The 25,159-nt window shown below is 39.0% G+C and overlaps 1 protein-coding gene across 1 annotated transcript in view; it reads right to left on the reverse strand.

Moving 5' to 3' along the window:
* The window catches only part of LOC116423656, a 34,401-nt gene that overhangs the window by 4,430 nt on the left and 4,812 nt on the right, over positions 1 to 25,159 (reverse strand). Inside the window, exons 6-7 of the mRNA XM_031968729.1 lie at positions 24,617 to 24,807; positions 19,053 to 19,121 (exon numbers count right to left, since the gene is read on the reverse strand). Coding sequence (XP_031824589.1) covers positions 19,053 to 19,121; positions 24,617 to 24,807 — 260 coding nt within the window. The remainder of the gene's footprint in view (positions 1 to 19,052; positions 19,122 to 24,616; positions 24,808 to 25,159) is intronic.

Here is a 25,159-nt window from a genome sequence, read left to right on the forward strand (position 1 = left end):
TGCCTCAAGATAAACCAATTTCCTTGTCTGTCCTGTCGTCCAAGGAAGAAGAGGGTTTTACCAGCTTTGACGCCATTCTAGGATGCTCCTAAAACCCACTATCACAACTAGGGTCTTGAAATTGAGGGATCAATGAGTTGTGCAACAGACATTTAATAAGTACCTATTTATTGGGCACAAGAGATACTCAAATGGAGTTTACATCCTACTGGAGGGAGATTACATGTGCATATATAAAAATCCAGACTAGATAATGGGGAGCGGGATAGGAAAATACTGGCAACTGAGGAATCTGGAAAGGTCTCATGGTGGGCCAGAGCTTTGGAAGAAAGGACTTGAGTGAAAAGGGAGGACGTTCCAGGCATGGAGCCCTGCTTGTTCAAAAACACAGGAAAGGAGACGGAATATATTGTGTGTGGAACTGCAAAAAAATTGGCTGAAGCTTTGAGTATGGGAGGGAGAGTAACATATATGCCTAGAAAGGTGATGATTCTTTGAGTCTAATAGATACTGACAGTATGATTGTGGGCAAGTCACCTTAAGACTTGAAGAAAAGGAGCCAACCTGCCCTGGTAAAGGGAGTTCCTCCACAGGGAATTCTTTAAAATGTGCTGCCTGTAGGCCAAATGTGACCTATAACACTCCCAAGTTCAGTCAAAGCAGTTAAAAATGTTATTGGAAATGTTTAACAAAAAAATATATATACTAGAACAGAGAGAATGTTAAGATTGTGGCTTTCTAAGCTTGTGGGAATCTTTATGTACTGTTTTTGTTGTTTATTTTCAGTCATGTCTGACTTTTTGTGACCCATTTGGAGTTTTCTGTGTGGTTTGTTATTTCCTTCTCCAGCTCATTTTACAGATGAGGAAACTGAGGCAATGAGGGTTAAGAGATTACAAAGCTAGAAAGTATCTGAGTTCAAATTTGAACTCAGGTTTTCCTGACTCTAAACCAGGCTGTCCTGTGTACAATTTAGTAGCTCTCATTTCTACTGAGATCATGGCACATTGCTTTATGCTATTAAAATGCACTGAGCTCTTATCCCTAACCTTCACCGAGTAGTGCCAGCTCTTCCTCTCCAAACCCAACTTATTTGTTTTCTGTTTCTGAGCCTTTGTACCAGCTTCCTGCTCTTTCCTTTCCTGTCTTGCCAGCTGTCTCCCCACAAGACCCATCTCACACCCTCCCATTTCTTTCTCCACACCTGTAGCACCAATCCACTCTGGAAACGGCAGCTAACCCCTGAAGCCTCCTTTGGCCCCTTGTCAGCCTCAGGATGAAGACAGAAGAGCTTTTTGACTGAGATCCAAGTTGAATTCTTTTTCTTCCAGGAATCCCCCGGTTGTGTTTGAAGTGTACGTGTTAGAACAGCAGATGTAACTGGAGGTGGAGAAAACCACAGGATTCCAGCCACCCTTGGAAACCCCATGTAGCATTTTTTTCCTTTATTATCATCTAAGAGATCAAACAGAAAATAACTTTTAGGTGTTCCTTCCTCCTCCACCTCCCTGTTCTTTCTTCTCTTCTTTTCTCACCCCAGGGGTGAAAATTCTCATAAGTGACTTTAATCATTAGTGAGAAGTATAAAGGTCTGTGCAATAATTCAGATTTACAAAGAGAAGTACCAATGGTCCAAAGTTGAGATCTGAAAGGCAAAGTCTAGAAAGCTCACACGGCCAGGCTTAGCCAGCTGTTATACATCTAAAGTAACAGGAAAACTCTCCTGTGTATCCTGTGGATGAGCCGAGGTCCTTTCCTTCTGAAAATTCCTCCCTTGGAGTCTCTTCCAGTGCCTGCTTGCGCTTGCGCTCTCTCTCTCTCTCTCTCTCTCTCTCTCTCTTCCCTTGGGGTTTGGGGGACTCTTGTGCATTCTAGGACATTGAAGGCTCATAGGACCAGAAACCAAAGGGCAAACGGGAGCTCAGAGACCCCTAGTCCAGCTTAGGCTCAGCATGAAATGAGCTGGTCAAAGCTGAAAGGCAAAAATAGAAATCCCCAGACACTATTGTGCAATTCTGGGCAAGTCGCTTTACCTCCGTCTGCCTCAGCTGTATGTCAGAGATACTAGTAGCCTTTCCAGAATTATTACGAGGGGTAAATGAATTTTTAGAAATAAACCGCTTAGCACTGTGCCTGACACATTTGTTGTTAAGTCATTTCTGTCCTGAATGACTCTTCATGGTTCCATTTGGGGTTTTCTTAGCAGAGATACTAAAGTGGTTTGCTATTTCCTTCTCCATCCCATTTTACAGAAGAAGAAACTGAGGCAAACAGAGTTAAATGATTTGCCCAGGGTCTCATGGCCTGTAGGTATCGGAGGCCAAATTTGAATTTAGGAAGATGAATCTTCTTGATTCTATACCCAGTGGCTGGCACACATATTAAGATTCTTAATAATGCTTCTGTTCTTCCTTCTTATTTACAGGAAAGGTATAGGGACTGTGGCAGCTAGGTGACACAATGGATAGAGTGTGGAGCCTAAAGTCAGGAAGACTTTGTGATTTCAAATCTTGCCTCAGCCACATAAAAGCTGGGCAAACCACTGAACGCCCTTTGCCTCAGTTTCCTCATCTGTCAAATGAGCTGGAGAAAGAAATGGCAAACTACTCTTGTATCTTTGCCAAGAAAACCCTAAATGAGATCATGAAAATTCAACAAGAGGGATTGTATCTATGGTTTCTTTGGTATTGGAGACTCCCAGGTGAGAAAAGTCCCTCCTTAGAAATGTTTAATCTCAGAGAGTTCCTAGGACACTGGGAAGTAAATGGAAGGGAAGAATAGGTATCAGAGGCAGCTCTTGAGTCCAGGACTTTTCAAGTCTAAGAATGGTTCTCCATCCGTTATACCACACTCTTTCTCTTTAGAGGAAAGTACTTTAAGTACTTCTCTATTGCCATTACATGGAGAGGGCCCATCATTGGAGTCAGAAAGCCTTGGGATCAAACCCTGCCTGGGACTCTGTGATCCCAGGAGAGTCAGTTAATCTCCCAGTGTCCCAGGCATCTTCCTAAGACCTTAAATTGAAGACTAGGGCTGATCTGAATGAATAAAGGTTGGGGGGGAGAGGAAGTGTTGCTCACCGGGAAGTTCCCTAAACCAGTAAAATCACAGATCCCGATCACAAACCTACCAAAATGATATCATGGGTGTGATCATAATGAAAGCCCTGAACCATGACCCTCAAATAAATAGGAATAATAACTGACACTTTCCATATTTGCCTCATTTAATATTCACAATGACCCTGGAAGATAGGCACAAAGGCGTTCTTGTCCACCATTTTTCAGATGAAGAGATGATTGATCCAAGATCACACAGTCAATAAATGCTGGTGGTAGGCTCTGTCCTCCATGCCACATTGCCTCCATGATTAGCTCCGATTATAAACTACAAACAAATTCATCATCCCCAACCTTCAATAGGGAAAGCAAGCCGTTCCGCTGTATGGCAATGGAACTCTTCCTTATATTGATGTAAACTATGATATCTTTATTTCAAAGAACATTCTCATTTATCATCTTATTATCTCGAGTTCTGGTTTTTTTTTGTTGTTGTTGTTTAGTCCCAATCTCCCTCCCTGGGAAACAAGAGCAAGGGAATAGGCACACTTCACCCTTTTTAAATAACACAAATATATTGATGCAGTTTTTCATTTAACACTTCTAAATCTTCTTTACACCAATAATCTTCCAATAAGGCTAGAAGCATTTGAAGCTCTTTATTAAAAGGATAACCTCAGAAGAGGTTCTATGATGAGCAAGAGTGTTAGAATCAGAAAGATCTGAATTCAAATCCTAACTCTAACACTTAGTGCTCACCACCTCCATTTATACCTGTTATTTATGGGCAGACATGGACAAGAGGATTGGCAACTATCTGGACAATGGATCAAATGCCAGCTATATAGCCAGGAGGACCGGAGTAAAAATCTGATCTCAGACATTTACTAGGTGTGTGACTCTAGGCAAGTCTCTGAACTCTGTTTGCCTCAGTTTCCTCATCTGTCAAATAAGCTAGAGAATGAAACGGCAAACCACTCTAGTATCTTTGCCAAGAAAACTCCAAATGGGGTTATGAAGAGTTGGATATGACTGAGAACAAGTGAACATCACTAATGGACAAGAGACATACATGGATGGAGTAGATTGAAATCAACTCCACTAGAAGGAATATCCACATCAATAAAATTTCAGATGCACTGAACTCTGGAGCGTGTCTGGGAATGAGTTGCAGAGGATGGGCTCCCCCAAGCTTTGATCCAACTATTCCTTACCTTCAAAACCCCATTTAGGCGTCCCTTTCTCCATGAAAACTTTTATGTTATCCCATTCCCTGATCCAAAGATGAAAATATTATTTTCTTCCTTGAACATCTCACTGTACTTTTTGGGAATCTTCCCTATGGATTGAATACATCCTCTCTAGTAAAAGGGTTCTTAACAAGAGGTCCATGAACCCTTAACTAATGCATAGATAGATTTTTGGGGAATCCTTAAATTTTTTCTTTCTTGGTTTATTTTTAAATTAAATTAATTTTGGGGTTCCATTTTAAGTTTTGAACTTTTGCCCTCCCTCCCTTCACCCTAAATGAGAGGACACCATTTTATACACATATACACATCTCCTCCTTCCCCTCCCCACACTAGAGAAGGCCACCACTTGACACAGACATATCCACAAACATATACACATATATGAATATATATATATTTATATGTATGCAAAACCATACTATGCATATTTCTATTTATTGGTTCTTTCTCTGGAGGCGGACAGCATCTTCCTTCATGGGTCTCTTGTAGTTGATTTGAGTATTTATTATACTCAGAATAACTTAGTCATTTGCAGTTATTCTCTGAACAATATTGTTATTACTGTATACACTGTATTCCTGGTTCTGCTCATTTCACTCTTTATTATTTCATATATCTCCCCACATTTGTCTAAAATCAATTAGCTCATCATTTCTTAAATTAAGAAATTGATAACTATATTTCAATAGGACTGATTTCCCTTGTAATGCTTTGTGTTTGTTTTGAGCATTTAAAAGACTTTATTCTGAGAAGGGGTCTGTAGAAGGGCATACCAGATGAAACAAGGCTATGGACTCCTGCCCTGTATCACTTATCTGTGTCTCTACTTCTTTTTCCTCCTCCTTTGAAGAAAAGTCTTTTTCTCTCATCTCTCTTTGCATTCCTAGTGCCTAGGACACTAGGCATAGAATACTTAATAATTGTGTATTGGACGGAATAGCAGCTGCAAGCAATGCAGGAGAAGTAGCCCCTCTGTGTGAGGAGGCTGCATCTGTTTCCTGCATCTCCTGGTGGCAGCCAAGCAGTGAGAACATCTCCTGCGTGCATTGTAAATACCATCTGTCATGCTGCCTGCCCAGACGTGGACCTTCTTACTGGAAGGGAAGGGAAGCTCTCTGTATTATTCATGCAGAAGGCACCATGGTTAAGTGAAAAGAGAAGCCTAGAAGAACTGGGGGCCAGACATCACCATCCTGCGACTGCGCCATCATCGGGGCAGATGGGGGAGCCTAGTTGTCCCAACCCATCTGGGATGGAGGTCTGGCTTTCTGTTTTCCAGGGGCCAAGGATGCACATCATGTGGTATTGCTTCTCCTTCCAGCTAGAGAACTGAGTCCTCTGACTACCTGCTAGTCTCTCTTCAGTCCAAGATGGACAGAGGCAGAGGAGAAAGCAATGGGGAGTTTAGGTGCAGTTCTGTTGGAAAAGCCCAGTGTGGGAGAGCAGACTGAAGCGAGTTCTCAGGCCCAGAGCTGGAAGTGACTCAAAAGGTCATTAGTCCAAAGCTTCTTAAACTTTTTCCATTTGTGACCCATTTCCACATGATCTGGGTACATATAAAATAGGTCTCTAGATCAAACATTTATTGATTAAAAAATCATAATTTTGTGACCCCCATATTCAGTTATGAGACCCCTGTATGGGGCCGTGATCCACAATTCAAGAAGTTGCGAAGTCCAACTTCATCCTTTTGGAGATGAGGAAACTGAGTCCTAAGGACATTAAATGCTTTATATGAAGTCACACAAGAATGATACTCACAACAGCCCTGGGTAGTAGATGCTGTTATTATCTCCATTTTATTGATAAATGGAGGTAAACAGCCCAGGGTCACATAGCTAGTTAATGTCTAAGACCACATTTGAACTCAGGTCCTTCTGACTTCAGGGCCAGCTGCCCCAAAGGAACTGATTTTTGAGCTGATCACAGTACCCAATATATCGCTTCAGTGTTTTTTAGTCATGTGTAACTCTTTGTGACCTCATTTGGGACTTTCTTGGCAAAGATCCTGGAGTGGTTGGCCATTTTCCTTTTCCAGCTCATTGGACAGATGAAGAAACTGAGATAAACAGGGTGAAGTGGCTTTCCCAGGGTCACACAGCTAGCTCCAAGCCCAGCACTTTATCTCTATTAGACAATGAATTTAACATGAAATACAGTACATTATAGCCAATTAAGCTATAAACATCTCCTCTCTGTGTCCCTCTGCACTGAATGTCCTTCAAGTCTGGAAGGCACGCTCTCTTCACCTCAACTTCTTAGAATACTTAAGGCTCAACTCATGGACCACTTTCAACATGAAGACTTTAAAAATCTTCCTAATACCTGCTCTATCACCTTATAGCTATTTTGCATCTGTCTATATATCCACAAGGGCAGTTAGATGCTGCAGTAGAAATTGTCAGAAGGTCCTGAATTCAAATTTAGTCTCAGATACTCAGTAGCTGTGTGATCCTGGGCAAGTCACTTAACCCTAACCCTATTTGCCTCAGTTTCTTTATCTGTAAAATGAGCTGGAGAAGAAAATGGCAGATCACTCTGTTATGTCTGCCAAAAAAAAAAAAAAAAAACAAACTGGGGGGGGGGTCACAAAGAGTTGGACATGACTAAACAACAAATATATCCACATAAATATTGCATTTTTTCTCAGTAGAATGTAAATGTTTGAAGTAATCTTCCTTCCTCCTTCTCCCTCCTTCCCTCCTTTTCTTTCTCTCTCTCTCTCTCTCTCTCTCTCTCTCGCTCTCGCTCTCGCTCTCGCTCTCTCTTGCTCTCCCTCTGGTATCTTCAGTGCATAGTGCCCAAGGTGCTTAATAAGTACTTATTGATAGAGTTATTAAAGTTTGGGCTGGGTGGGCTGCGAGGCAGGCAAGTTCAGGGAAGGGGAAAAGATGCATTTAATAGCTGAGAAATCTTCTTGAGGACAGGAGGGGTCTCTTTTCATATCCTAGTGCCTGGCACATAATGAGCACTAATAAATGCTTTATCTGTCCATCCAATCATCTATCTATCCATCATCTATTTCTATTTATGTATTTTATGGATATATTGTTCCATCATCTGTTTATATTTTTATATAGCTGTCTATCTAGCCATCTGTCTATCTATATATATATTTCTATGCATCTATCTATACAACTGTCTATTTATCCATCTATGTTTCTATGGAGCTCTCCATCCACCTGAATTTCTAAACATCCATCTATTCATCTACATTTCTATGTATCTATCCATCCATCTGTCTGTCTGTATTTATCTACCTAAGTGTCTTCTCCCTTCCTCATCTGCTATTTGAGTTGGATTAGATAAAACAAGGCTTGAGGAAGGGGAAATAGCTCTGGTGACTTGAAGCTGACTCCATGATTCCCTGGTCTTGTCCGACACCAGGCGAGGTTAGAGGCGTTACGTGGGTCTGCATGAAGAATGGCCACAGGAGGATGACACCCGTCTCACTTTGCTTAACACCATCCCTGGCAATGTGCGCATTGCACATGATGGGTATAGTTGTAGCCACTCAGCCTTTTGTGAGTCCAAAGGGAGCTGTCCAAGTCCAACGAGCAGCACTGGGGTCAGTCTGCCGCTTCTCCGTGAAGGACACTTGGCTCTTGCAATCCATCTACCCCTTTTTCCCAGCCTCCTTTCCAGCCCCAGTCACTGCAGCTCTGGTCTGCGGCTACATGCCTGCCTGGTCTTTTATCTCTCCAAACTGCAGCATGAACAGCAGAGCAGAAATATAGATGTGAGTACCAGGCTGGCCGCTTCTGGCTTTCTCAGATTCAGGGAAGTCCTGCAATGTTCCAACAGTCTTTTTCTCTCTCTTCTTATCCTCCCAAGGAAAAGAAAAAGCTTTAAGACAGGAAAATGCTGAAAATTCTAATGAATCTGGCAAGCTTGCCAGATGGCTGACAATCCGCTAGCAACATTTAGGAAGGGGAAGGCTGATGAAGAGAGATGAACTTTTATTTAAAAGTGGCTAGCTGGAGCTCAATCTTTATCCTTGGTTTTTTCATTGGAGAAGCCTTGAGGGTTTGGCAGCTGTCTTAGGTCTGTATTGATGGGTGGGAGGAATATGTACATGCACACATACACACATACACAGACACACACACAATCTGTCTCTTAACCTTGGAGTTGAGGATTGCCTTGTGCAGAAAAAGATATTGAAAGGAAGTTGTCTTGGGTGTGATTTCTGTGAACAATCATTTGCTCTCGCCCCTTCCCCCAAGACATTTGTTAAGAAAAAATGACCTAATTGTCTACACCTTCCCCCTCATCAGCACGCTCCTTCTCAGATTTTTTTTAATTGGACCTGTGATTTCCACTATGCCTCATTGCCATTCCCAAATTAAGTCAGTTCATTTTCACATTTCTAAGAGGTTCTGATCTACTCTTTCCTGAATGTATCTTATAATAGTTTGAGTGGGTCATCCATAATTTGATTATCTCCTAAGATCACAAATCACAAATTTAAAGCCAGAAGTGACTCGGAGTCCATCTAGAGCAATTCTCATATTCTAGGGATTTGGAAAATGAATCTAGAGGGATGCATTTGTTCAAGGAAAGAACCCTGGCCTTGGGGGTCTTAAGCTCTAGGCTCAAGTCCCAGCCCTGACATGCATTTACTTGTGGAGGAGCTATGGGCAATAACTCAATTCCCCAAACATCTAGGAAATGCCTGTGATGTCAAAAACCTTGTACTATGCTTCCAGTTTGGATTGGTGATTTCATCTGTGTTTGGAGCTTCCTCTGAGGAAACCCTTGGAACTTCCCTGTAGAGCAGTACTTTCTTGGCACTTAGCTAGTGAGTTCCTTAGGGCCATGAGCTAAGCGATTTATTTGTGTTTGAAGTGGGACTGGAATCCTGGAGACTCTGAAGCTAACCCATAATCTACTATGGCATGGTGCCTGCTGGAGTGCTAGGGATACAAATCCAGAGGAAACAAATAAACCAGAAGTCTCTGTCCTCAAGGAGGTGAATGTTATACTAGCTGTCCTGGAACCCTATCTCCTCTGCTCTGATTCCTGACCAAATTGGCTTTCTTGTAGTCCCAACTAAAATCTCACCTTCTACGGGAAGTCTTCCCTAACCTTTCTTAATTTCACTGCCTTCCTTCTCTTAATTATTTCCTACTCATCCTGTATATGATTTGTTTTGTATATAATTGCATGTTGTCTCCCCCATTAGAGTTTAAGCTTCTTGAGGATAGGTGTCATTTTTGGTCTCTTTTTATATATATACTTAGCATAATGCCTCGTGCAGAGTAGCTACTTAACAAATGTTTATTGATTGGTTAATATTTCCAAATATAAATTACATATATGTTTATATTTAAAAATATTATGTATATACACAATTTATAGTGTTTTACTATTGCATTAACTAATTGCTCTTTCTTAGTCTCCTTGAATGCTCATCCCCTAACAGAAGCTGATTGCCAAAGCTCTTCTCTTCCCTATCTATCCTTTCTCTCTCTCTTTCTTTTGCTGAGGCGAGTGGGGTTAAGTGACTTGCCCAGGGTCACACAGCTAGGAGGTGTTAAGTGTCTGAGGTCAGATTTGAACTCGGGTCCTCCTGACTTCAGGGCTGGTGCTTTGTCCACTGTACCATCTATCTGCTCTTATTTATTCTCTCTTTTGGAAACCTCATCAATTCCCAATGACTTTAACCATTATTCCTAATAGATGTTTTGAAGAATTAGCTATTCAGCTGTGACCACATCATCAACTAACTGCCTCTTGGACTTTTTCAGCAGGCATCCCAGAGACATCATGAATGCAAAATGTCCAAAAGTGATCTCATGATCTTTCACTTAAACCATTCTCTTTTCTAAACTTCTCCATTTTGGTTGAAGGTACTACCATCCTTCTAATATCTCTGGGTTGGAGTGTCTGCATCATCCTAGTTTCCTTCGACTCCCTCACCTCACACACCCAATCAGTTACCATATCTTACATATTCTACCTTCATAACTTTGTTTTATTTTATTTATTTTTTACCATCAGATCCTCTCTTCACTCACACACAGCTGCCATCTTAGTTCAGAGTCTTATCCTTTTTTGCCTAACTGATCTCTCTGCCTCAAGTCTCATCACTCTAGTCCTTCCTACACAGTGCTACCCAAGTAATTTTCCTCTGATGCAGATCTGACCATGGGATTCTAATACTCAACTAACTCCACTGGCTCCTTATTGCCCCTAGGATAACTTGAAATCCCTTTATTTATATTTTGAAGTTCTATACGGCCTAACTTCAATTTATCTTTCCAGCCTTGTTGGATATTGCTCCTCTTCCCACTGTGTACAGTCCAACCAAAATGGCCTTCTCTCTGTTCCTCAGATATCACATTCTATCTCACATCCCTCAGATCTGGAATATGTTCTCTCTTTTTACATCCATCTCACAGAGTTCCTCTCTTCCCCTGAGATGAAGCTCAGACACTATCTTTTCCACGAAGTCTTTTCTGATTCCTCCCAATTTCTAATGTCTCTTCTCCCAAACTACTGGCATTTAACTACTTCAAGTATATTTGTATTCCTTAACTTTCTATTTATTTTTACATGTATTTGTTATCTCCATTATCAGATTGCAAATTAATTGGGGGTAGGGATTGTTTCATTCTCTATATGTAACTCCAGTGCCTAGGCACGTAGTAGATGCATAATAACCCTTGCAGTTGACGCACAGTAGGGGCTTGATAATACTTGACTGATCCATCTTCATAGCAAGTCTGTGAGTCAATTATGTATATCACAATTTTACAAATAAGGAAGTCTTAAATGAAGTTATTTGTCTGCAGTTACAGAGCAGGAGCAGAATGCTCTCCTGAGTCTGAATGTAGAAGTCTTTCCACTATACCACAAAACCTCACCTTCCAGTATGTTAGTTTTCTCATGTGTAAAAAGGGAATATGATCTGTATTCCCTACTCTCACAAGAACAAACCTTTTGCAAATTATAAAAGAACTATGTAATGTGAGTTAACATAAGAATAAAGGCATCTCTATAATGCTAGAAAAACAACCTGAGGTGAAAGCTGTCTTAATATGACAATGAACCTCCATCTTTGGGAAAGAAGGACAAGGTCATGCTACTAGTGGAATACTGCTAAGCAATTCTGGAGGGTTTCATCAATACTTTCTGATTTAAAAAATAGATAAATAGAGAGCTGCAATCCTTCTAGGAAGTTGAGCAAAGAATCTTGCCCTTCCTATGCCTTTATAAGCTTTGATAGGCCCTTATTTCATAAGGTTCCCATATTTCAGTTTCACAAATCCAATAAAGGAGCCAGGGCTGCCTACATTAACATCAGTATCAGGCTGAAGTCAGCTCTCCCAGACTGGTGCTGATTCAGTATTCAGGTTCCTTGAAGGATAAGCCAGAAAATCTCAAATGTAAAGCAAAGGAAGAATCAAAAAGTCACCAAGAATTAGTCTCAGTAAACACTACTGTGGGATGTGGTCTTCAAATCATTTCTATCTGCTATGACTCTTCAACAATGCTGTGAACATGGTTAACAAGTAATTCATAATAATAATAACAATATCTAGCATTTACATAGTGCCTAAAGTTTTTAGCACTTTACAAATGTTATCTCATTTGATTCTCATACAAATCCTGGGAGGTAGTGTTATTATTATTCCCATTTTAAAGATGAGGAAACTGAGACTGAGAATGGTTAAATGATTTGCCCAGGCTCATACATCTGATGTCTAAGGAGGCAGAATTTGAACTCAGTTTTCAGCTTGTTGAAGGAGAAAAAGGTGATAAACCTCTCTGGGCCATACTTTTCTCCCCTGCAAAATGAGGGGATTAGATTTAGCAATTTCTGAGGTCTCTTCTATCTCACTAAGTTTGCTGGTTGACCATTAGAAGTCATTAAGCTACAGTGCCCTCTGGTGGGGACAAATTACCCTATAGCCTCCTGGAGTTGCATTATGTCTCTGAAAAGAGAGACCCTACAAAGGGACAAAGATAGTCCGGCTTCTGAAAGCATCCCTGTGGCTGAAACAAGGCCCTTGGGCAGTATTAATTGATTGATTGACTGGGGCTACTGAAGTTCCCTTCCTAATTGGCAAAAATCCAAGGAACTCTTGCCTGTCCTGAATGTATCAGAGACTTGTCATCATCATCACTGACTAGCTCTCATTGATTATGTTACAGGGTTAAAAGGATTAAAAAAAAAAATTCTTACTCTGAAATTAAAAACCAAAGAAGTGTTTCCAAATATAAAGAGCAGGAAAACAGAATTCTATGTGAATTCATGAATCTCTATTTCACACTGTTTACTTTTTTTTTTTTTTTAAGATTACACATTTTTTAAAGTATGTACAATATTTCAAAATTGTCCTACTTGCAGGATCATAGGATTTGGGGCTGAGTAGGACTTTAGAAATTATTTAGCTCAATTCCTATTTTATTGAAAATAAAGGTGAATTTTGATTTGGTTTTTCTTGTACAGCATGACAAATGTGGAAATATGTTTAGAAGGATTGCAAATGTTTACCTTATTGGATCGCTTATTGTCTTGGGGAGAGAAGGTGAGAGGGAAAAATTTGGAACACAAGATTTTGCAAAAGGTGAATGTTGGAAAGTGCCTATGTATGTATTAGGGGAAAATACTATTAAAAATAATCAAAGAAAAATTATTCAAAAAAAGAAAGAAAATGAAAGTGAATCCAGAGAAATAAAAGGCTGAATAGGTAACAAGCAATTGTAACTGCTGTTCAATTATTTCCAGTCATTTTTAATTCTTCAACACCCCAATTTGGGGTTTTCTTGGCAAAGATATTGGAATGGTTTTCCATTTCCTTCTCTTGCTCATTTTACAGGTGAGGAAATTAAGGCAAACAGAATTAAGTGACTTGCCTGGGATCACACAACTAGTAAATGTCTGAGGTTGGGTTTGAACTCAGGTCTTCCAAGCCTGGTACTCTATCCACTTTAGTGGATAGCTAGCTGCTCAAGTAGGGACAAGATTTGAACCTAGTTCTTATGACCCTGAATCCATAGCTTTCTCTATATACTAGATTTGGAGGATAATGGAAAGGAAGGAAATAAACTCTTATTAGGCACATTAAGCACTTCACAAATATTATCTCAGTTGAGTTTTATAACTCTGGTAGGCAGGTGCTGTTATTATACACATTTTACATATAAGGAAACTGAGGTATGCAAATGTTGAGCGACTTTCTCAGAGTCCCAAAGCTAATAAGTGTCTGAAATCAGATGTGAACTCAGGTTTTTCTCATTCCAGTTCTTTTACTCTATTTCCTGTGACACCTACTAGGATCATAGACCTAGAATGAGAAGAGACCAAAGAAGCTCCATGTTGTATAACCCTCTTATTTTATAGATGAGGAAACTGAATCCCAGGGAGATTAAGGAACATGTAGAAAACATTAAAGGAAGGATCTGCACTCAAGTCCTGTGCCTTTCAGGGCTCAGGACTCTTTCCACTAAATCAGACAGAAGATATAGGTTCAAATATTAGCTCTACTCCTGCCATTGGGGAATTCATTCATTCCTTTAATTTAATCCTAAAGAATCTGGATCCGGATTCACCAAAATATAGCAACACTTTATTATAGTGGGGAAGGGCTAAATTAGTTGTGGTACAGGAACATCATGTGCTCCAAGAAAAAAAAAAAACTGAACATGAGGATTTCAGAAAAGCTTCAAAAGGCTTCCATAAACTGATGCTAAGTGAAACAAAAACATCAAGGAAACAACATACACAATGTCTAGAACAATGTGAAGAACAATAGCCATAAGTGATCAAAAATGAAGGTAGGGTTGCCAAATTACAAAGAACAAATTTGGCCCCAAAGAAGAGTTAAGAGAAGCTATTTCCCCTCACTTCTTTACAGTGGGAGGTCCATGGACATGGAATGATGCATATTTTCGGATTTTTTTCCCAAGATGTTGATAAATTTTTTTGGTTGTTGCTACTGATAATTTTTTTTTTTTTGCTGTTTCTCTTCTTCCCTTTTCTTTTAAAAGTATTATTTGTTCTAAGACATGATTTTCTGGGAAAAGGAACAGGGAATACAAGTATAGATGCTATAAAACAAAGAATATCAATGAAATACATTTTTTGAAAAATGTAAATGGAAAGACTAACAACTATACAATAATAAAAAATGAAGTTTGCAAAAATATTTTAAAAAAACACAAAATCCAAGGTTAACCTCAAAAAAGAGAATGGGAGAAGACCTCTACCTCTATTACTTTGTAGATGATGGGGTTTTCAGTTGTGGAATACTGCACAATAGTTTTTTTCAGTACTCTGATTTTTTTTCCTTCTTCCTATTTTTTTCAGTTTAAAGAAATTCTTTGTCATAAGACGTCTCTCTGGGAGAGAGAAGAATACAGGGGGAAATCTAGGAAATGTAAAAATAAAAGAAATGAATAAAAATCTATTTTTAAAAGATTTGATTTTGACTTTCCCTGGGGGAGCCTATAAAGTGAGATAATCACTTTAAAAGCCTGGTCTCTGTTCCCTCAATAGAAAAGCAAGAAGAGGCAGCTACTGTAAACTCCTGCAGGGAAGAACGCTGGGAAAGATTTATGTAGTTCTGTTTCTTCTTCCTCTTAAAAATCCAACATACTTTTAACATGAAAGTCTGGCAAATAGGGTGAAAGGGCGTAAAGAACTGATTCTAGACTAGAAAGGTCTAACCCTCAATCCCCCCCCCCCAGCTCCTCTTCAGCCTGAGAGTTTTTTTCCCTCCCTGTAATGACTAGAATGGTTTCCTTACACAAACAGGTGTATTGGTCTTTTATGTGTTTATTTATTGGAGTTGCAACGTTTAGCGAATTCTCCAACCTTTTTACTTTGTCCACAAAGACCTGTGCCAAAGTCTAGGGAATAATACTGCTTTAACAAATGCCAAAATGACTCCATCAACTCCCTCCCTCACCTTGAATAACCTCAGAGAGCATCAGTCCTTCTCTGCTTCCTCTGGGACATGCTCAGAAATAACTGTAGCAGTGGAGGAACAGAGACAGGCTGGGGCTGGTGACTCCCAACATCCCCACATGACAAAGATCCAGCACCGGGGCAGCTGATGAATTAAAAGGCTAGGGCTGGTCGATCACTTATACTTTACCTTCTCCTTCCCTAGGAAGGCCTACCCAGCTCCAGAAGCTCCAGCTTACACAAACACAGCTGTGGCAGCCGCCTGCCAGCTGCCAAACACTGCTGAACATCTTCTATCCCAGCTAAAAATAAGTCCTAGGCTCTCCCTAGGCCCTTGCAAGCAGTGTGTTCATTCTGTCACGGGGGAGTTTTCCAGGAATGCTGCAAAATAGACTTCTGGAACTACTTATGTAAAGTCGGCCAGAGTGGATTTTATCCTTACCCTCCTGATAATAGTCACAGGGAAACGATGGAAGATTTCATTAATGCCTACCTTAATTGGTAAGGCACTATAGGGAAATATGCAATGAAAATGATACCCATCCTGCCCTGTAGCAATACAACAGAAAGAGATCTGGGTCTGGATTCAAATCCTGACTCTGCTCTTACTATCTGTGTGACCCTGGGAAAATCATTTAACTGTTTTGTGACCCAATATCCTCATTTATAATAGGAGAGAGTCGAACTAGATCAAGGGTTCTTAATCTAAGGTTTGTGAATGTTGTTTGCTTTGACAGCTGAATTATGATATAATTGGTTTCCTTCTGTTTTATTTTATGTTTTGAAAAGCATTTATTTTGAGAAGGGATCCAATGATTCTATCAAACTGCCAACTGGGTCCATTAAAAAAAAGGTTTAGAACTTCTAGCTTATTCTGTACAAAAATATTTATAGCATCTCTTTGTGGCCGCAAAGAATTAGAAAGTGAGGGTAGGTCCATCGTTTAGGGAATGAATGAATAATTTGTGATTGAATATTTTTGTTCTATGAGAAATGACAAGGGGATGGGTTCAGAAAAAAAAAAAAACCAGAATGACTTATATGAACTGATGCAAAGTGAAAGGAGCAGAAGTAAGAAAACATTGTACACAGTTAACAGCAATATTGTAACAATGATCACCTGGGAAAGACTTAGCTACTCTGATCTATGCAAGGATTCAAAATTCCAAAGGATTCATGACAAAAAAATGTTATCTACTTCCAGAGAGAGAACCGATGGTCTCTGAGTACAGACTGAAGCATGAGGTTTTTTCCCCCCTTATTTTTCTTGCCTTTTTGCCTTCAATGTAGATAATCTGGAAATATATTTTGCATGATTTCTTATGTATAATGGGTATTGTATTTCTAGCTTTCTCAATGGATGGGAGAAGGGGGTAGAGTAAAGGAGGGAATTTGGAACTGAAAAATTTTTTTTAATTTAAAAAAAAAAATTGAAATAAGCATAGGTGTAGAGAAAATAAATTCTTGGGGGAAAAAAAGAACTCCTGTGCTAAAAGAACTGCAAAATCTCCCCCTACCTTTTAAAAAGATTTTTAATAATCCTACATAAAGAGAGAACTAATGGTAAGCAAGGTGGGAAAAGTTAGTTGGAATTAGAGGATGTGAAATCTTAGATGTCAGGTCAAGGAATTTAGACTTAATTTGGCAGGCAATGGAAAGACGTTAATGGTTGATCTCATAAACCCTGAGCTTTAAGAAGATCAGTCTCTTCGAGGTGTACTATTATGGATTAAAGAAGATACAGAGTGGAGATAAGCCATTAGGGAGCTATTCACATACTTTAGATAAGAAGTGATGGAAGGTCTAAACTGGGTGGTAAGAATGGAATGGGACAAATGCCCGAGATATGGTATAAAATCAACTGAGCCTGGCAACTCTTTGCATGTGATGGTCAAAGGGAAGAGTGTGTCAAATTTGGATAACTGAGGTTTTGAGTTTAAGGAACTGACAGTGTTATTAACAGAAACAGGACAATCAAGAGGAAAAGCTGGTTTTGAAGAGAAGACAGACCTAGTTTAGGGCCTTTTATTAACTGTGGCCCCTTTATTTTACCCTATATTCCTGACTTCCCACTTTACTGATTCACACTTGGATCTTATGCTTGCCCTAAAGATGACTTTCCTTTGTCATCATCACTTGGTGTCTAAGTATCTATCATTCATGTCCCTCTTCTTTAAAAGCATTTTTAAGGCTAAAAAACAAAACAAAACCAAAGCCAATGTTATCTGCTCTAAGAAATCTTCCTTAAAAGACTGTTAAAGGGAGTCTGTTTAACTAATGCTATTAAGATACTTGAACATTTTATGCCTCACTACTGATTATCAGTTCTAGTGATCTGTATAAATGCATTTTGGAACCAATAGATGGTCAACTTGAATTTACCTTTGAAAAGAGTACGCACCACTGTACATTCAAGATTTATTTAAATTTGCAAACACACTGTTCTATATGTAAGGTATGTATGTAAAACTCTTTATTAAAACTATTCCACATAAAAAAAAAAAGAAAGAAAGAAATCTTCCCTAAACAAAGTCACTCAAATCCAAGCATTCAACATTCAGTTGACCAAAGTCTATCTGAGGCCTACAGTGTTTGAAATGCTATGATAGGTGCTGGGATGGTATAAAATCTTGTCTTCTTGGAGCTTCTAGTCTATTCTAAATCATTTAAATCAGCATAAGCTTTGGGAGGTTTAAATACTAAGTCATCTTCCTACACATATCATCCTGGATTTTGGTTTACTTCACCTTTTGTTATTTTAAATTTATTGTTATTTTAAATTACTAAATAGAAATATTGTTGATTTTTGTGGATTTGTTTTGCATCTTGCTACTTTTACTGAAGCTATTAGTTCAATTGGCTTTTTTGCTTATTTCTAAATGAATCGAGTTGTTGACCAATCAGGATAGTTTTTGTTCTCTCTCTGCTTTCTATTTGCCAGCATTTTAAAAAGTAGGTCTAGGGGTCTGGCTGAAGATTTGATGCAGATTCACTCTGCCTTGCCACTTACTTGGGTAGATCTCTCTCCCTCACGGTGAGATCCTGTGAGAATACCAGCCCAGGTAGAGTGAGAATCCTGTTCCTTTCCATTTGAGTTGGGAGGTACTACCAAGTGGAACAGGCCCTTTGAGATAAAACCATTGCTATGAAAATATGTGTTCTTTCTTCAATAACAATGGGATGAAATAATGCAACAATTCCCAGAAGTCCAGAAAGGAGGTAAGGAAATAAAATTAGAAGCTCACAAATTTAAGGAGATAGAATTATTACTGCAGTGGGCCAAATCCTTTTCCTGACTACCTTCCAGGAGGAGAGGGAGCAGGAAAGTGGTGCAGAAATTGAGTCAGAGGTCTTTCCAGTCTGAAGAATTAGGCGACCCTGAGATTGTTCAGTTCCATTTTAGGAGTGGTTCTTCAGCAATGCTGTTGGGCAGAGGACCAGACTAGAATCTTCTGCCTTGAAAAACAAATTCAATACCATGATCAGAGAGAGTCAGACTTAAAGAAGAAGCCATGGGGCTCCTGGAAGCTTCTGAATCTCTGCTCTGGCAGATAGGATTACAAAGGCCAAAGAGAAGCATTTTATATAGTCTTAATCTCTAGTGTAACAATCCTGAATGGGAGAATCTCCTTGCATTGGATTATATCATGAGGGAAAATACTTTGTAACATGTATTCCAATTTCTTAATATACTCTTAAGACAACATACAGATGCTCAAGAAATACTTTTTGACTAAGAATCCTCTTCTCACTTTGCACACACTCACCCTTTCCCTCTTCCCACTATTCCAACCTTGGAAGCCCAAGTATACAGATATTTACCCAGATTATTTTCAGCTGGGCTGTTGTTCCTCCAGGACTTTGGAACATCATAAATAGCAAAAGCTGCATCTGGTGGAGCAGAAGTTATATTTCTTTTCAACTAGTATGAAAGCATTCGTGAGCCCATACCCTCTCTAAGTCAATAAACATTTATCAAGCATCTACCATGTGCAAGTCACTGTCCCTAGGTGCTGGAGAAAAATGTGGTAGCATTTTGCAAAGAATTTTACATACATTTTCCTCTTTTTAAAGTTTCTTTTCTTATAATAGCTTTTTGTTTTTTAAAATACATGCAAAGATACTTTTCAACATTCACCCTTGCAAAATCTTGTGTTCCAAATTTTTCTCCCTCCCTCCCTTCTCTCCCCCTTTCTTAGACAGCAAGTAATCCAATATAGGTTAAACATTACCTACATTATTTCATTTGATCTTTGCAATTCTCTAAGGGAAAGACAACAGATATTATCCCCAAGGTTAAGATAAGAAAATTGAGGCACAGAGAAATTAAGTGACAAAGTGGGAGATAGGATCTGAATCTGGATTTCAAAACCTGAGGAGTTCATTGCCTTCCAGCTTGCAAAGAGAGAAGGGCTGGAGAGGAAAGGGGAATCCCACTCCTCAGTACCACACTGGTTATTCTGGCTAAATTCTGTAATTGCACTATTTGAACTCTATCTTGACAGGGAAATAAATTGACAGGGAAATAGCTGGCTCAGCAAATAAAGTGATAGACCTGAGTTCAGGAAAACTCATCTTTCTGAGTACAAATGTGGCCTCAGATACTTATCCAATTTGCTTCATTTTTCTCATCTGTAAAATAATCTGGAGAAGGAAATGGCAAACCACTCTGATATCTTTGCCAAGAAAACCCCAAATGGGGTTATGAAGGGTCAGACATGTAGAACAATAACAATGTGCCAGAGATTGTGCTAAGTGCTTAAAAAGAAAAAAAAAAAAGGACTGAGTAACAACAGAGGGAAAGTGAAATTGTATGTAATTGTTGACACTAAGAAGAAATGGAGCAATCAAGTAATTAAGATGTGATAATTGGCTATAAAAGTTTTAACACCCATAAGGAATAAAAAAAAAAAAAACAATAAGGAATTAAAAAAAAAAGCACAAACCAAATCTGATCATTTCAACCATTATGGAGAATCGCGGAAATGGGACAGAGATTTGCATTCGTCAACTAGACAGAACCAGCCTCTGACCCATGGATGGTGGAGCAGAAAAGAGCAGGTTAGAGACAGTTCAGTCAGGAATTAAACAGATGTTTAATTTCAAAGTGAAGGAAATGGCTTGCAAGCTACTGGACAGACAGATAATAGTAACAGAGAAGTTTACTGTCTTTCTGTATTGCCTATCCAAGACATTACAGATAAGCTTCTCAAGACTTAGCAGAATACATGAAAATTATGCACTTTGGTGACTCTTCTGTCTGTGGAAAACAAATGACACTACACTAAAAAGCACTGCCAATGATCATGAAGTCTTGGGCAAGAAACCCAAGAACACAGGAGGAGCACAGGTTATGTTTTTCTCATCCAATTAATAAGCATTTGAGTAGCTGTGTGCCAGATACCATCACTCATTAACATAAGAATTGCAGAAGAGAAAAAAATTAATATGGTAAGTGAACTAGCTAAGAAATTGGTACCTAAAAATGGCATTTGAATTTTTGGACCCCAGTTCAAAATAAAGATGACAAATTGGGGCAAGTAGTTGGTATAGTAGATAGAGCACCAGTCCTGAAGTCAGGAGGACCTAAGTTCAAATCTGGCCTCAGACACTTAATACTTCATGGATGTGTGACCCTGACAAGTCACTTAACCCCATTTGCTTCAGAAAAAAAAAAGATGACAAATTCCTGGCCTGGGACAGAATAAACGTAAAAATGATAGGTTAAAATTATTTGTTGGGTATCCTGCAAATATAATCAAAAGAACTTTAAAGTTAAAAGATGAGAATACTATCTGTCTACATCCTCCAAGTCAGATGGCATTGAGAGTACATATTAAAAAATAGTAATTGAGATACCCACAGATTTACAGGAGACAAAACATAAAAAAGAAGCCATTAGTAAAACTCAAGTCCTCAAATGTCTATACACAAATGTCCAGAGTTTAGAGTACAAGCAGGAAGAACTAGAGTTCCTAGTGCAAGGAGATAAATTTGATTTCATAGGCATCCCAGAGAGTTGATGGCATAAAACCCAAGATTCTGGATGAGGATATCTTCTTAAAATGACTTAAGATAGATCAAATGGATGGAAACACTGTATATGAGAAGAGTGTTTTTAATGAGAATATTCAGGAACCAAACTGTGGTTCCTGGATATAACAGAGAGTAATAAGGGGGCAAAGATCAACAAAGGGCAAAAGAGAAGTGATTTTTTTCCATTGGAGTATATTTACAGACCACCTAGACAGAAAGAGGAAGTAGATGAGAAGTGTTGGAAGCTGAAACTTGGCACTAACCTGACATAGAGGGATGATGAATGATTTCAATTATTTAGACATCTTGTGGAATTTTCTTTCTGCCCAAAGCAAAGTAGCTAATAACTCCTTGACTCTCTCAGTGATATTTTCATCCTTCAAAGTTGGAGGAACCAGCAAGGGAAAATTCTATTTTGAATTTGACTGTCACTAACAGGGAGAAACTTGTTGCCAAAATAGAAATGGTGAGAACATTGGAGGAAGGTGAACATTCACTTTTAGAGTTTAGCATAAAGGTGGGAAATTGGAGCAGAGTTTGACATGCACATTAAACTATGGGAAAGCAGATTTCAGTGAATTCAGAGGGAAGACAGATAGGATGGAATGAACTAAAATGCTAGTCAGTTCAAGAGTGATGGGAGATGCTTATGAAATATTGAAGACACAAAAGAGAATGATTCCAATGAGGAGAAAACATGGGATTTTATCAGATTTTTTAAAAAAATAAAGGTACAAGGGTAGCTAGATGGCATGACAGATAGAGCACTAGCCCTGGAATCAGGAGAATCTAGTTTCAAATCTGGCCCCAGACACTTGACACTTACTAACTGCATGACCCTAGGAAAGTCACTTAATCCCAACCACGTCACCTCCCAAAATTGTACAGAAGGTAGAAGTCCAGGTAATAAAAGATAATAATAAGAGCATGTTATGGTATTTCATATACAATGTCAGGAATGCTAAAATTCAGATGAATGAACCCAGGAAAGCTAAGAAAAAAATGATTTTTGTTTGTTTAGCAATCTTGGGAGAAAAGAAGAGCCAAAGAGGGGATTGGATTTTTGCTTGGGGGTTGGGGTAGGAAGATAGTAGCTGACAAAAGAGAGAAGAGAGAAAGCAGAACTGTTGAATTTTTATTTTACTTCCATTTATTCTGTCAAGGAGAATGACCTCTGAACTGGAATGACAGAACAAAAATCAATAATAGGGAATTGATAGCCAAGATAAATAAGGAATTAGTAAAGGCACCCAGCTTCTCTGGATGAATTCAAGTCTTCTGGCCACAATGAGTCATTTTCTTGAATCCTAGGAAGAACTGGCAGATGGGATGGTTAGTGCTGTTTGAAAGCAGGAGTCCACAGTTATATTAGAAAAAGGCAAAAGTCCTGGTTTTTAAAAAAAGGGAAGAGGATTGTAGGCCAGTGAGCTTGGGAATTCCTGGGAAAATTCTATGACAGGACATTTTAAAAAATGGAGAGCATTTAGAGAGAGAAATGATTACAAAAAAACTAGACTGGCTCAACAATAGGTCAGATCAGACTGTTCCTTTTCTGTTGGATTTTCTTGACTAGAAGATGAAGGAAATGCAGTGGATATAGTTTGCCTGGACTTCAGCAAAGATTATGTAGAGAAGATGGAGAGAGAAGGGTTAGAGGAAAATACAATCAGATGAATTCAGAACTTGTTGATGTTGGGGACTCATGATTGATTGTTTAACAATAACATGGCAACAAGGTTCTTATGCATTCTGGCCATCTGTGCCTAGTTCTGGGTTATTTGCCGTTTTCATTAGTGACTTGAATAAACGAATAGATGGTATGCTCATCAAATGTTCCAATGACAGAAATCTGGAATGAGTAGTTAATACAATGAATGAGGAGTTAGAACAGGATAGAATATTGGGCTAAGCCCAATAAAATGAAATTCAATAGGAGTAAATGCAAAGTCCTATACTTGGGCATAAAAAATCAGTTTCAGAAGTATAAGATAATAGTAATGATATGTAACAACAACATAATATGTATATAGGTAACATGTAGTAATATACTATAATGGGAGGTATATGGATAAAGACCAGTTGTTTTAATATATGAAATATACACTGAATAACATAAGATAACGATATAATATAATATAGTTAGATTATAATATACAGTAAAATAATAATGTCATGAGTAATATATGTAATAATATAACAAAATGAGAGATGTATGAAGATCAGTTGTTCTAATATATGTAACATATGCTAATAACATAAGATAACATATAATATGGTTAGAGTATAATGTCATAAAATAACAATATGTCAAGGAAAACATATGTAATAACATAATTAGATGGGAGATATAGTCAGATAACCATTGTTCCAAAAAAGATCGGGATTTTGTTGTTTTTCAGTTGTGTCCAACTCTTCATAACCCCATTTGGGGTTTTCTTGGCAGAGATACTGGAGTGATTTACCATTTTCTTTTCTACCTCATTTTACAGAAAAGGAAACTGAAGCAGTGAGGTAAGTGACTTGTCCAAGATCACACAACTAGTAAGTATCTGAGGTTGAACTTGAACTCTGGTCTTCCTGATGCCAGCCTTGGCACTCTATGCACTATGGCACTACCTAGCTGCCCAAATGTTATGAATCTACAATGTGCCAGGTACTGTGTTAAGTTCTGGGGATGCAAAAGACAGTTCCTACCCTCAGAAAGCTCATTCTCTAATAAGCTAGTAAGTGTCTGAGGCAGATCTTTCTGGCTCTAAAATCAGGGTCCCAAGAACTTCCTAACAGTTACAGTATCCACAAGTGGAATGGGCTGCCATGAGAGGCTTCGAATAACAAGGATTCCTTTTGTGTATGGGTTGGATAAAATGAGTATCAAGGTCCCTTCCAATTCCCAAATTCTGTGACTTTGTTTTGCATCTCCCCGACCTTCTAGCTTGGGAATCTCAGGATCAGTGGATTCTTCATTTTTTTACTTCCTTCTCCAACAAACAAGAAGTATAACTGAAGCCCCTCCATGAGAACTGGCAGCTAACAGCACCTAAATGCCACTGGGGCACAAGTTCAAATATGGGAATTTGAAACCACATTTAATTGGGTCCCAAGACCACACCAAGATGCTCAAGCTCTTCCCTCCATGAGTCTCTAGAAAGACTCATGGGAGTAGTACATTTGAATGCCTCTCTCCCCCCCAATCCTCTACTGTTCTAAGCCTTATGATTCACTGATGGAAATTTAAATTAAAAAATGACTCACATCCAGGACTTATTGGAGAGGGCTGGGAGTGGAGTATTCCCTTCCCTGGCCTCTTGTTGTAGATACTTAAACTGGGCAATACCCAAAGGAGAGCTTACTTGGCACAGCATGGTAGGGTCCCATTTCCAGGATCTCTTCTGTCATTAAGCTGTTCATGGTCCTGGCTGGGGAGAGTAGGTCCTCCTCTGCAGATGACAAGCTTTTACTTAGCTCTTCCTCACCAAGTGCAGTCTCAGATAATGCTTCTCTAGATGGCCTTGGAAGGTCACTCCTACAGAAAACAATTCCCCTTTCCTAATGACTCTTAGATCTTAGCAGTCTAAAGATTATTACTACAAAGTTGAGTGGACTGAAGAAGAATCAGGAAGACATGGACCCACAACCCAAGTGGGAAGAGTTAGTTTAGAAAAGGCAGGGATATCTGTCTTCTTCTGAAATAAGAGGGATGGAAAAGGGGCTGGATAAAGATACAAAGAAATTCTGAGGTAGAAATGTAAGTCGATGTAAATTGAGGCAATCTGGGATTGAGGGTCTTCTCATTAGAGTAGGAGTTGACTTCATCTTCTATCAGGAAGGCTGAAAAGTAGGGATTGAAAATTTAATAGTGGAAAAATTTTAGAACAGGCATTGTGGGGGATGTA

Source organism: Sarcophilus harrisii, chromosome 4 (genome assembly GCF_902635505.1).
Source record: "Sarcophilus harrisii chromosome 4, mSarHar1.11, whole genome shotgun sequence".
Classification (NCBI taxonomy): Eukaryota; Metazoa; Chordata; class Mammalia; order Dasyuromorphia; family Dasyuridae; genus Sarcophilus; species Sarcophilus harrisii.